This window comes from Carassius carassius, unplaced genomic scaffold (genome assembly GCF_963082965.1).
Source record: "Carassius carassius unplaced genomic scaffold, fCarCar2.1 SCAFFOLD_58, whole genome shotgun sequence".
Classification (NCBI taxonomy): domain Eukaryota; kingdom Metazoa; phylum Chordata; class Actinopteri; order Cypriniformes; family Cyprinidae; genus Carassius; species Carassius carassius.
The window spans coordinates 1,367,501-1,382,500 of NW_026775030.1; the positions used below are offsets into that span (position 1 = coordinate 1,367,501).

At 49.7% G+C, this 15,000-nt stretch overlaps 1 protein-coding gene across 2 annotated transcripts in view; it reads left to right on the top strand.

Annotated features, from left to right (window-relative positions):
- Positions 1–15,000, top strand: part of LOC132134241 (mitogen-activated protein kinase kinase kinase kinase 4-like) — a 69,116-nt gene that overhangs the window by 36,560 nt on the left and 17,556 nt on the right. The window contains exons 16-18 of one of the 2 annotated variants that reach the window (XM_059547044.1): positions 10,992–11,170; positions 11,522–11,630; positions 12,383–12,562. In XM_059547044.1, coding sequence (XP_059403027.1) covers positions 10,992–11,170; positions 11,522–11,630; positions 12,383–12,562 — 468 coding nt within the window. The remainder of the gene's footprint in view (positions 1–10,991; positions 11,171–11,521; positions 11,631–12,382; positions 12,563–15,000) is intronic. The other variant, XM_059547045.1, reaches the window with a different exon arrangement.

The following is a 15,000-nucleotide window of genomic DNA, read 5'->3' on the forward strand; positions in this document are numbered from 1 at the left end:
CACGAGCGAGACGGTCGGTGTTCGGTCGGTGTTTGATGACGGTCCCCACTACATCACGAGCGAGACGGTCGGTGTTCGGTCGGTGTTTGATGACGGTCCCCACTACATCACGAGCGAGACGGTCGGTGCTCGGTCGGTGTTTGATGACGGTCCCCACTACATCACGAGCGAGACGGTCGGTGCTCGGTCGGTGTTTGATGACAGTCCCCACTACATCACGAGCGAGACGGTCGGTGCTCGGTCGGTGTTTGGTCGGTGTTTAATGACGGTCCCCACTACATCACGAGCGAGACGGTCGGTGTTCGGTCGGTGTTTGGTCGGTGTTTAATGACAGTCCCCACTACATTACGAGCGAGACGGTCGGTGTTTGGTCGGTGTTTAATGACGGTCCCCACTACATCACGAGCGAGACGGTCGGTGCTCGGTCGGTGTTTGATGACGATCCCCACTCCATCACGAGCGAGACGGTCAGTGTTCGGTCGGTGTTTAATGACAGTCCCCACTACATCACGAGCAAGACGGTCGGTGTTCGGTCGGTGTTTAATGACGGTCCCCACTACATCACGAGCGAGACGGTCGGTGTTTAATGACGTTCCCCACTACATCAAGAGCGAGACGGTCTGTGTTTAATGACGGTCCCCACTACATCAAGAGCGAGACGGTCGGTGCTCGGTCGGTGTTTGATGATGGTCCCCACTACATCACGAGCGAGACGGTCAGTGTTCGGTCGGTGTTTAATGACGGTCCACACTACATCACGAGCGAGACGGTCGGTGTTCAGTCGGTGTTTAATTACGGTCCCCACTACATCACGAGCTAGACGGTCGGTGTTCGGTCGGTGTTTGATGACGGTCCCCACTACATCACGAGCGAGACGGTCAGTGTTCGGTCGGTGTTTGGTCGGTGTTTAATGACAGTCCCCACTACATCACGATGAGACGGTCGGTCTTCAGTCGGTGTTTGATGACGGTCCCCACTACATCACGAGCGAGACGGTCGGTGTTTAATGACGGTCCCCACTACATCAAGAGCGAGACGGTCCGTGTTTAATGACGGTCCCCACTACATCACGAGCGAGACGGTCGGTGTACGGTCGGTGTTTGATGACGGTCCCCACTACATCACGAGCGAGACGGTCGGTGCTCGGTTGGTGTTTGATGACGGTCCCCACTACATCACGAGCGAGACGGTCGGTGCTCGGTCGGTGTTTGATGACAGTCCCCACTACATCACGAGCGAGACGGTCGGTGCTCGGTCGGTGTTTGGTCGGTGTTTAATGACGGTCCCCACTACATCACGAGCGAGACGGTCGGTGTTCGGTCGGTGTTTGGTCGGTGTTTAATGACAGTCCCCACTACATCACGAGCGAGACGGTCGGTGTTTGGTCGGTGTTTAATGACGGTCCCCACTACATCACGAGCGAGACGGTCGGTGCTCGGTCGGTGTTTGATGACGATCCCCACTCCATCACGAGCGAGACGGTCAGTGTTCGGTCGGTGTTTGGTCGGTGTTTAATGACAGTCCCCACTACATCACGAGCGAGACGGTCGGTGTTCGGTCGGTGTTTGATGACGGTCCCCACTACATCACGAGCGAGACGGTCGGTGTTTAATGACGGTCCCCACTACATCAAGAGCGAGACGGTCGGTGTTTAATGACGGTCCCCACTACATCAAGAGCGAGACGGTCGGTGCTCGGTCGGTGTTTGATGACGGTCCCCACTACATCACGAGCGAGACGGTCGGTGTTCGGTCGGTGTTTAATGATGGTCCACACTACATCACGAGCTAGATGGTCAGTGTTTGATGACGGTCCCCACTACATCACGAGCGAGACGGTCGGTGTTCAGTCGGTGTTTAATTACGGTCCCCACTACATCACGAGCTAGACGGTCGGTGTTCGGTTGGTGTTTGATGACGGTCCCCACTACATCACGAGCGAGACGGTCGGTGTTCAGTCGGTGTTTAATGACGGTCCCCACTACATCACGAGCGAGACGGTCGGTGTTTAATGACGGTCCCCAAGAGTGTACAGTAACACATCTGTAGCAACCGTGTGAAAGTGAATAGCTCATGACAGGCACACAACCGGTATAAATAAATAAATATAAATAGTAGATAAGACACATGCCTTTGGTGTGAGAGACCCGGGTTCGAATCCACTGGAGACACCAATGTGTCCCTGAGCAAGACACTTAACCCCTAGTTGCTCCAGAGGCGTGCGACCTCTGACATATATAGCAATTGTAAGTCGCTTTGGATAAAAGCATCAGTTAAATGAATAAATGTAAATATATTGGTATGATATGTGTCACATGACCTCACGTGCGTCATAATTTTCAAAAGCCTCTGTTTGCACGGTCCCTACTACATCACGAGCGAGACCGTCGGTGTTCGGTCGGTGTTTAATGACGGTCCCCACTACATCACGAGCGATACCGTCGGTGTTCGGTCGGTGTTTAATGACGGTCCCCACTACATCACGAGCGAGACCGTCGGTGTTCGGTCTGTGTTTAATGACGGTCCCCACTACATCTCGAGCGAGACGGTCGGTGTTTAATGACGGTCCCCACTACATCACGAGCGAGACGGTCAGTGTTTAATGACGGTTCCCACTACATCACGAGCGAGACGGTCGGTGTACGGTCGGTGTTTGATGACGGTCCCCACTACATCACGAGCGAGACGGTCGGTGTTTGGTCGGTGTTTGATGACGGTCCCCACTACATCACGAGCGAGACGGTCGGTGTTCGGTCATTGTTTAATGACGGTCCACACTACATCACGATCGAGACGGTCGGTGTTCGGTCGGTGTTTAATGACGTCCCCACTACATCACGAGCGAGACGGTCTGTGTTTAATGACGGTCCCCACTACATCACGAGCGAGACGGTTGGTGCTCGGTCGGTGTTTGATGACGGTCCCCACTACATCACGAGCGAGACGGTCGGTGTTCGGTCGGTGTTTGATGACGGTCCCCACTACATCACGAGCGAGACGGTCGGTGTTCGGTCGGTGTTTAATGACGTCCCCACTACATCACGAGCGAGACGGTCGGTGTTCGGTCGGTGTTTAATGATGGTCCCCACTACATCTCGATCGAGACGGTCAGTGTTTAATGAAAGTCCCCATAACATCACGAGCGAGACGGTCGGTGTTCTGTGAGTGTTTAATGACGGTCCACACTACATCACGAGCGAGACGGTCTGTGTTTAATGACGGTCCCTACTACATCACGAGCGAGATGGTCGTTGTTCGGTCGGTGTTTAATGACGGTCCCCACTACATCACGAGTGAGACCGTCGGTGTTCGGTCGGTGTTTAATGACGGTCCCCACTACATCACGTGCGAGACGGTCGGTGTACGGTCGGTGTTTGATGACGGTCCCCACTACATCACGAGCGAGACGGTCGGTGTTCGGTCATTGTTTAATGACGGTCCACACTACATCACGAGCGAGACGGTCGGTGTTCGGTCGGTGTTTAATGACGTCCCCACTACATCACGAACGAGACGGTCTGTGTTTAATGACGGTCCCCACTACATCTCGAGCGAGACGGTCGGTGTTCGGTCGGTGTTTAATGACGGTCCCTACTACATCACGAGCGAGACGGTCGGTGTTCGGTCGGTGTTTAATGACGTCCCCACTACATCACGAGCGAGACGGTCTGTGTTTAATGACGGTCCCCACTACATCTCGAGCGAGACGGTCTGTGTTTAATGACGGTCTCCACTACATCTCGAGCGAGATGGTCGGTGTTTAATGACGGTCCCCAAGAGTGTACAGTAACACATCTGTAGCAACTGTGTGAAAGTGAATAGCTCATGACAGGCACACAACTGGTATAAATAAATAAATATAAATAGTAGATAAGACACATGCCTTTGGTGTGAGAGACCCGGGTTCGAATCCACTGGAGACACCAATGTGTCCCTGAGCAAGACACTTAACCCCTAGTTGCTCCAGAGGCGTGCGACCTCTGACATATATAGCAATTGTAAGTCGCTTTGGATAAAAGCATCAGTTAAATGAATAAATGTAAATATATTGGTATGATATGTGTCACATGACCTCACGTGCGTCATAATTTTCAAAAGCCTCTGTTTGCACGGTCCACACTACATCACGAGCGAGACAGTCGGTGTTTGGTCAGTGTTTGATGACGGTCCCCACTACATCACGAGCGAGACGGTCGGTGTTCGGTCGGTGTTTAATGACGTCCCCACTACATCACGAGCGAGACGGTCTGTGATTAATGACGGTCCCCACTACATCTCGATCGAGACGGTCGGTGTTTAATGAAAGTCCCCATAACATCACGAGCGAGACGGTCGGTGTTCGGTGAGTGTTTAATGACGGTCCACACTACATCACGAGCGAGACGGTCTGTGTTTAATGACGGTCCCTACTACATCACGAGCGAGATGGTCGTTGTTCGGTCGGTGTTTAATGACGGTCCCCACTACATCACGAGTGAGACCGTCGGTGTTCGGTCGGTGTTTAATGACGGTCCCCACTACATCACGAGCGAGACCGTCGGTGTTCGGTCTGTGTTTAATGACGGTCCCCACTACATCTCGAGCGAGACGGTCGGTGTTTAATGACGGTCCCCACTACATCACGAGCGAGACGGTCAGTGTTTAATGACGGTTCCCACTACATCACGAGCGAGACGGTCGGTGTACGCTCGGTGTTTGATGACGGTCCCCACTACATCACGAGCGAGACGGTCGGTGTTTGGTCGGTGTTTGATGACGGTCCCCACTACATCACGAGCGAGACGGTCGGTGTTCGGTCATTGTTTAATGACGGTCCACACTACATCATGAGCGAGACGGTCGGTGTTCGGTCGGTGTTTAATGACGTCCCCACTACATCACGAGCGAGACAGTCGGTGTTTGGTCGGTGTTTGATGACGGTCCCCACTACATCACGAGCGAGACGGTCGGTGTTCGGTCATTGTTTAATGACGGTCCACACTACATCACGATCGAGACGGTCGGTGTTCGGTCGGTGTTTAATGACGTCCCCACTACATCACGAGCGAGACGGTCTGTGTTTAATGACGGTCCCCACTACATCTCGAGCGAGACGGTCGGTGTTCGGTCGGTGTTTAATGACGGTCCCTACTACATCACGAGCGAGACGGTCGGTGTTTAATGATGTCCCCACTACATCACGAGCGAGACGGTCTGTGTTTAATGACGGTCCCCACTACATCTCGAGCGAGACGGTCTGTGTTTAATGACGGTCCCCACTACATCTCGAGCGAGACGGTCGGTGTTTAATGACGGTCCCCAAGAGTGTACAGTAACACATCTGTAGCAACCGTGTGAAAGTGAATAGCTCATGACAGGCACACAACCGGTATAAATAAATAAATATAAATAGTAGATAAGACACATGCCTTTGGTGTGAGAGACCCGGGTTCGAATCCACTGGAGACACCAATGTGTCCCTGAGCAAGACACTTAACCCCTAGTTGCTCCAGAGGCGTGCGACCTCTGACATATATAGCAATTGTAAGTCGCTTTGGATAAAAGCATCAGTTAAATGAATAAATGTAAATATATTGGTATGATATGTGTCACATGACCTCACGTGCGTCATAATTTTCAAAAGCCTCTGTTTGCACGGTCCACACTACATCACGAGCGAGACAGTCGGTGTTTGGTCAGTGTTTGATGACGGTCCCCACTACATCACGAGCGAGACGGTCGGTGTTCGGTCGGTGTTTAATGACGGTCCCCACTACATCACGAGCGAGACGGTCGGTGTTCGGTCGGTGTTTGATGACGGTCCCCACTACATCACGAGCGAGACGGTCGGTGTTCGGTCGGTGTTTAATGACGGTCCCCACTACATCACGAGCGAGACGGTCGGTGCTCGGTCGGTGTTTGATGACGGTCCCCACTACATCACGAGCGAGACGGTCGGTGTTCGGTCGGTGTTTGATGACGGTCCCCACTACATCACGAGCGAGACGGTCGGTGTTCGGTCGGTGTTTAATGACGTCCCCACTACATCACGAGCGAGACGGTCGGTGTTCGGTCGGTGTTTAATGATGGTCCCCACTACATCTCGATCGAGACGGTCGGTGTTTAATGAAAGTCCCCATAACATCACGAGCGAGACGGTCGGTGTTCTGTGAGTGTTTAATGACGGTCCACACTACATCACGAGCGAGACGGTCTGTGTTTAATGACGGTCCCTACTACATCACGAGCAAGATGGTCGTTGTTCGGTCGGTGTTTAATGACGGTCCCCACTACATCACGAGTGAGACCGTCGGTGTTCGGTCGGTGTTTAATGACGGTCCCCACTACATCACGTGCGAGACCGTCGGTGTTTAATGACGGTCCCCACTACATCACGAGCGAGACGGTCAGTGTTTAATGACGGTCCCCACTACATCACGAGTGAGACCGTCGGTGTTCGGTCTGTGTTTAATGACGGTCCCCACTACATCTCGAGTGAGACGGTCGGTGTTTAATGACGGTCCCCACTACATCACGAGCGAGACGGTCAGTGTTTAATGACGGTTCCCACTACATCACGAGCGAGACGGTCGGTGTACGGTCGGTGTTTGATGACGGTCCCCACTACATCACGAGCGAGACGGTCGGTGTTTGGTCGGTGTTTGATGACGGTCCCCACTACATCACGAGCGAGACGGTCGGTGTTCGGTCATTGTTTAATGACGGTCCACACTACATCACGAGCGAGACGGTCGGTGTTCGGTCGGTGTTTAATGACGTCCCCACTACATCACGAACGAGACGGTCTGTGTTTAATGACGGTCCCCACTACATCTCGAGCGAGACGGTCGGTGTTCGGTCGGTGTTTAATGACGGTCCCTACTACATCACGAGCGAGACGGTCGGTGTTCGGTCGGTGTTTAATGACGTCCCCACTACATCACGAGCGAGACGGTCTGTGTTTAATGACGGTCCCCACTACATCTCGAGCGAGACGGTCTGTGTTTAATGACGGTCCCCACTACATCTCGAGCGAGACGGTCGGTGTTTAATGACGGTCCCCAAGAGTGTACAGTAACACATCTGTAGCAACCGTGTGAAAGTGAATAGCTCATGACAGGCACACAACTGGTATAAATAAATAAATATAAATAGTAGATAAGACACATGCCTTTGGTGTGAGAGACCCGGGTTCGAATCCACTGGAGACACCAATGTGTCCCTGAGCAAGACACTTAACCCCTAGTTGCTCCAGAGGCGTGCGACCTCTGACATATATAGCAATTGTAAGTCGCTTTGGATAAAAGCATCAGTTAAATGAATAAATGTAAATATATTGGTATGATATGTGTCACATGACCTCACGTGCGTCATAATTTTCAAAAGCCTCTGTTTGCACGGTCCACACTACATCACGAGCGAGACAGTCGGTGTTTGGTCAGTGTTTGATGACGGTCCCCACTACATCACGAGCGAGACGGTCGGTGTTCGGTCGGTGTTTAATGACGTCCCCACTACATCACGAGCGAGACGGTCTGTGATTAATGACGGTCCCCACTACATCTCGATCGAGACGGTCGGTGTTTAATGAAAGTCCCCATAACATCACGAGCGAGACGGTCGGTGTTCGGTGAGTGTTTAATGACGGTCCACACTACATCACGAGCGAGACGGTCTGTGTTTAATGACGGTCCCTACTACATCACGAGCGAGATGGTCGTTGTTCGGTCGGTGTTTAATGACGGTCCCCACTACATCACGAGTGAGACCGTCGGTGTTCGGTCGGTGTTTAATGACGGTCCCCACTACATCACGAGCGAGACCGTCGGTGTTCGGTCTGTGTTTACTGACGGTCCCCACTACATCTCGAGCGAGACGGTCGGTGTTTAATGACGGTCCCCACTACATCACGAGCGAGACGGTCAGTGTTTAATGACGGTTCCCACTACATCACGAGCGAGACGGTCGGTGTACGCTCGGTGTTTGATCACGGTCCCCACTACATCACGAGCGAGACGGTCGGTGTTTGGTCGGTGTTTGATGACGGTCCCCACTACATCACGAGCGAGACGGTCGGTGTTCGGTCATTGTTTAATGACGGTCCACACTACATCACGAGCGAGACGGTCGGTGTTCGGTCGGTGTTTAATGACGTCCCCACTACATCACGAACGAGACGGTCTGTGTTTAATGACGGTCCCCACTACATCTCGAGCGAGACGGTCGGTGTTCGGTCGGTGTTTAATGACGGTCCCTACTACATCACGAGCGAGACGGTCGGTGTTCGGTCGGTGTTTAATGACGTCCCCACTACATCACGAGCGAGACGGTCTGTGTTTAATGACGGTCCCCACTACATCTCGAGCGAGACGGTCTGTGTTTAATGACGGTCCCCACTACATCTCGAGCGAGACGGTCGGTGTTTAATGACGGTCCCCAAGAGTGTACAGTAACACATCTGTAGCAACCGTGTGAAAGTGAATAGCTCATGACAGGCACACAACCGGTATAAATAAATAAATATAAATAGTAGATAAGACACATGCCTTTGGTGTGAGAGACCCGGGTTCGAATCCACTGGAGACACCAATGTGTCCCTGAGCAAGACACTTAACCCCTAGTTGCTCCAGAGGCGTGCGACCTCTGACATATATAGCAATTGTAAGTCGCTTTGGATAAAAGCATCAGTTAAATGAATAAATGTAAATATATTGGTATGATATGTGTCACATGACCTCACGTGCGTCATAATTTTCAAAAGCCTCTGTTTGCACGGTCCACACTACATCACGAGCGAGACAGTCGGTGTTTGGTCAGTGTTTAATGACGGTCCACACTACATCACGAGCGAGACGGTCTGTGATTAATGACGGTCCCCACTACATCACGAGCGAGACGGTCGGTGTTCGGTCGGTGTTTGATGACGGTCCCCACTACATCACGAGCGAGACGGTTGGTGTTCGGTCGGTGTTTAATGATGGTCCCCACAACATCACGAGCGAGACGGTCGGTGTTCGGTCGGTGTTTGATGACGGTCCCCACTACATCACGAGCGAGACGGTCGGTGTTCGGTTGGTGTGTAATGACGGTCCACACTACATCACGAGCGAGACGGTCGGTGTTCGGTCGGTGTTTAATGACGGTCCCCACTACATCACGAGCGAGACGGTCGTTGTTCGGTCGGTGTTTGATGACGGTCCCCACTACATCACGAGCGAGACGGTCGGTGTTCGGTCGGTGTTTGATGACGGTCCCCACTACATCACGAGCGAGACGGTCGGTGTTCGGTCGGTGTTTAATGACGGTCCCCACTACATCACGAGCGAGACGGTCGGTGTTCGGTCGGTGTTCGGTCGGTGTTTGATGACGGTCCACACTACATCACGAGCGAGACGGTCGGTGTTCGGTCGGTGTTTAATGATGGTCCCCACTACATCACGAGCGAGACGGTCGGTGTTCGGTCGGTGTTTGATGACGGTCCCCACTACATCACGAGCGAGACGGTCGGTGTTCGGTCGGTGTTTGATGACGGTCCCCACTACATCACGAGCGAGACGGTCGTTGTACGGTCGGTGTTTGATGACGGTCCCCACTACATCACGAGCGAGACGGTCGGTGTTTGGTCGGTGTTTGATGACGGTCCCCACTACATCACGAGCGAGACGGTCGGTGTTCGGTCATTGTTTAATGACGGTCCACACTACATCACGAGCGAGACGGTCGGTGTTCGGTCGGTGTTTAATGACGGTCCCCACTACATCTCGAGCGAGACGGTCGGTGTTCGGTCGGTGTTTAATGACGGTCCCTACTACATCACGAGCGAGACGGTCGGTGTTTGGTCGGTGTTTGATGACGGTCCCCACTACATCACGAGCGAGACGGTCGGTGTTCGGTCGGTGTTTAATGACGGTCCCCACTACATCACGAGCGAGACGGTCGGTGTTTGGTCGGTGTTTGATGACGGTCCCCACTACATCACGAGCGAGACGGTCGGTGTTCGGTCGGTGTTTAATGACGGTCCCCACTACATCTCGAGCGAGACGGTCGGTGTTCGGTCGGTGTTTAATGACGGTCCCTACTACATCTCGAGCGAGACGGTCGGTGTTCGGTCGGTGTTTAATGACGGTCCCTACTACATCACGAGCGAGACGGTCGGTGTTCGGTCAGTGTTTAATGACGTCCCCACTACATCACGAGCGAGACGGTCTGTGTTTAATGACGGTCCCCACTACATCTCGAGCGAGACGGTCTGTGTTTAATGACGGTCCCCACTACATCTCGAGCGAGACGGTCGGTGTTTAATGACGGTCCCCACTACATCTCGAGCGAGACGGTCGGTGTTCAGTGGGTGTTTAATGACGGTCCCCACTACATCACGAGTGAGACAGTCAGTGCTCGGTCGGTATTTAATGACGGTCCCCACTACATCTCGAGCGAGACGGTCTGTGTTTAATGACGGTGTCCACTACATCTCGAGCGAGACGGTCAGTGTTTAATGACAGTCCCCACTACATCACGAGCGAGATGGTCGGTGTTCGGTGGGTGTTTAATGACGGTCCACACTACATCACGGGTGAGACGGTCTTTGATTAATGACGGTCCCCACTACATCACGAGCGAGACGGTCTGTGATTAATGACGGTCCCCACTACATCTCGAGCGAGACGGTCAGTGTTTAATGAAAGTCCCCACTACATCACGAGCGAGACAGTCAGTGCTCGGTCGGTGTTTAATGACGGTCCCCACTACATCACGAGCGAGACGGTCGGTGTTCGGTCGGTGTTTAATGACGGTCCACATCACGAGCGAGACGGTCGGTGTTTAATGGCGGTCCCCACTACATCACGAGCGAGACGGTCGGTGTTCGGTCGGTGTTTAATGACGGTCCCCACCACATCACGAGCGAGACGGTCGGTGTTCGGTCGGTGTTTAATGACGGTCCCCACCACATCACGAGCGAGACGGTCGGTGTTCACTGAGCGCTGTGTAACGGAGTGTGCTGCTGCTTGGCAGGATCTGACGGCGCTGGCCAAGGAGCTACGTGCGGTGGAGGACGTGCGGCCGCAGCACAAAGCCACGGACTACTCGTCCTCCAGCGAGGACTCGGGCACCACTGATGATGAGGACGACGAGGAGGTGGACCAGGAGGCCGGAGAGGACTCGACGTCTGGCCCTGAGGACTCCCGCGCCGGGTGAGCACTGCTTCTGTCTTTTTTCCCTCTGTATTAAACTGTGAATATATGCTGCTGTTTTGTTTATAATTGTTTAAGCAACATAATTTATTATATTTTTAATGAACATTATGCACTTTTTTTCACAGATAGCCATGTTATTTTATTGCTTTTAATAAAGGTGCATTAGTAATATTTTGCTCAATGTGACCTCTTGTGGCCTCAGCCGTTTTGACAGCGATGTGCTGCAGATGTGTGACCGTCATCAGGCCGCACTGATCACATTCAAGATGTAGAGGAAGAAAAAGCCTTCGTGAGCGTCTTGTGCAGTCCTTAGTGAATGAGCTCAGATCATTATTCTGTGATTGACAGCTCGTCCAGACTCAGTAATGGAGAGACGGAAGCAGCCAAGACCATGGTTGTCCAAGACAGCGACGCCTCGTCTACGCCGTGCAAAGACAGCACGCTGGTCATGAGACAGGTGACACACACACAAACACACAGAGAGAGAGAGAGAGAGCCACACACACACACAAACAGAGAGAGAGAGAGAGACACACACACACACACACACACCAGCCTCCTGCTGGACACAGCTTCATGTCATGTGTATTTCTACACGTTATAGTAGGTGTCTTTACCTGTGGGTGAGTGAGTTTGATCAGACACACCTGCACACACTCGTCAGTGTCCACAGAACTACTACAGCTGTAGGCAGTTGAAGGACAGCAGCTCTCTGGGCTGAACCTCTGCTGTACTCTTACTGTGACTGGGCACCGTACGTATCAGAAGTGTCTGATTAAAGTACAGGCATGTGATTGCATCTGTGGAGTGTGTATCCAGCCTCAGAACAGCCGTACACTGCAGAAGGACTCTTGTAGGTAAAGACACCTAATATAAAATGATGCTGTGATTACTGATCGTGGGACGGAAGGGTTTCTCATCTCATCTCATCTCATTAAACAGCAGAACTATAATGTAGTGCCATAGTGTTCACATACAGTATAAAAACACAACTTTTACATTGTTATTCTTTCCATTCTGTTTGGCCCTTTTTACTGTTCCTTTATTTCAGAATTCTTTCATTGTCCTTGTGTTCTGTGATTTATGAATGTTTTTATTTATTTCTGTTCAGATGATATTAGAATGTTATTGTTTATTGTAAAAAAACAAAACAACACCAGTTTACTGCAGCGATCGGAGTGACTGGACCCAGACGCTTGTCTTTCTCAGTTCCAGAGAGCAGGGCCAGTGCTGGTGCTGGGCTCAGGCTGGAGTCCCAGTGCTGTAGAGACTGGGCCGAGGAGCTGCATTAGGGGTCTGCCTGACCTGCTCCAGCAGTCGTCCTCGGCCCCCTGCAGCCCTGCCCTGTCCCCCCTCAGTCCCTCGGACAGAGTCCCCAGCCTAGCAGAGGTACACCGCTCAGTAGAGACACGGTCTAGTGATGGTGGGAGGTCTTTGCTGTCTCTTCACCGTGATTCTAATCCTCTTATCAGACTTCTAACAGCTTCTTCTGATTAACCAGCATCATTAACTGAGGAATAACGCTAACTGATGAGCCAGTCAGACGTGATAACACATGGCAATGTTAGTTAGAAGCAGCTAGAAAAATAAACATTTTCAGTTGGTAGCCTGAACATAGTAGCATTTACCGGTTTCAGTCCGAGATTAACTCCCCTGCTCGTCAGGAGTAGCTCCAGCAGGTGGACTATCTCATACATAGTACAGGACATGTGTCTGCTGTCGGTATCCATTATAATGGATCTGCTTTTGATGCTACACAATGTGCTGCTGCTCAGCTCCGGTGTAGACATGATGAACTGAACACAAACAACTCTGAGTCTAACAATCTTAAAAGTATCTGAATCTGTGTGCAGCTGCCATGAGCTTTAGATGGCTGTTAAACTGAGAATCATATCTCTTCAAATCCCTTCACATGATGAGGTAAAGCAGACACTGAACTGAGAAGAGGAGAGATCATCACATAGATCATATAGAGTTGATAGTATTCTAGTAACAGTGCTAATATGTTTCTTTTTTTTAAACTGAGGTCACTTTAAAGCCTGGCTCACACGGTGTGATTTTGGTCATCTGAATTAAGATGACCGCAGACCGCTTACACTATTCTTCTTAAACACCCAAAGGTATTGCTGCCATTTATATACTTTTAATGATAGCCAGCATTACAGCCCTGCATGTAATGCAGCTCGGAGTCACATGTACAAGTTGATAAGGTAAAACTCTGGACAAGTTTTCTTGCACACACCCATTTTTAATGCGTCTTGACTGATTCCCAAGTTGTTGACCTGGTTACTTGCTTTAAGTGATAGAGAGTCAAGATGTGGAGTGATGACCTCTGTCCTATCTTTGTTCAGCTGTAGAAAGTTCTGTGACATCCACAATTTTATGCTTTCTATGCAGTCCAGGAGGGCTTAGCTAAAGGAAGCATGTATAGGTTAAATGATAGAGGACCCAAAATTGAGCCTTGAGGAACACCACAAGAAATAGCATTACACCTGGAGGTACCCAGTGTTATTTAGTATTATCAGAAGTTTATATATATATATATATATATATATATATATATATATATATATATACATGTGCCGGTATTTGGTATTGTGATATATCATGATAATGAACATGGACGATATTGTTATCATGGCCACTTCCAAATACTGAGTATAATTTTTTATTGCAAATTATACAGAATTTATTATGTATTTTAGAATACTTTTCCCATGCCCTGGTCACAATGCACAACACTGCTGTATGCTGGTCAAATCTCATCTGATGTAAAGAAGCACGGATGAGAAGTGCATTCACTCTCTGACAGCTGGTGGCGCTGAAGAGCAGAAATGCATTAACTAATGGTTAACTAATGAGATCTTATTGTAAAGTGATACCCATTGGTCCTTATAATTCTGGTGCACTTTTATCTGTGTAAAAACCTTTTGTGTATTTATTTAAATGTTCAGTTATTTTTGTTATTAGAAAAAAAAGTTATCAAACCTGTTATACTTTATTTTGACAATACATTTTGCAACTAAATTAAAAATTTTTGATAACATATACTTTGATAAAAGCAACATGAAAATATCCCTAATATATACACACACACACACACACACACACACACACAAGGCCTAAAATTAACTTTTTGCCACAACAGATGTCTATAAACTTACTTTCTCAGGAGGAACATAGAAGAAGGCATTTGGAAGACTGTTGGTAACAAAGCTGTTTTGGTTAACAATGACTTTCCTTGCATGAACTAAAAAAAATCAGAGATGTTTCTCAAATAATCTTTTTTTATGTTTCATAGTTTATATTTGGTCATTGTAGCCTCACGCTTGTGTTCTCATTTAATACTTTCTCATGTTTTCACAGCCAGATGTAATTTATAATTAATTAATTAATTAGTCAACACATCATGTAATAAATTAGATAAAAAAATTAAACAAGAAGTGTATTTGTTTCTTTTTAACTTGATAAGTTATTTCAGTTATTACACAACATTTCTCACGGTTAAATTTTAGGTAAATTAATAAACTAATGAAGTTCAATTTTGCAGGAAGCAGGAAGTTTGCTTATTGATTTTAAAAACTATTGGCCGATTATTAGGTTTTCTTGCAGATTTTTTTTTTATTATTATTAATTATATTATTTTATGACTATTTATGAACAGCTTTCTTGTGTTCTCTCTATCTTGTGTGGTTTGTGAGGCAAACATGAAATATGAGGTAGTGTTTCCTCATAGCTCATTCCTCACGGCGTGGTCTCTGATTACAGGAGAGATTCAGATCTCATCAATCCCAGCCCCAGGAACCTAGAAAACACATGCTGTTCTC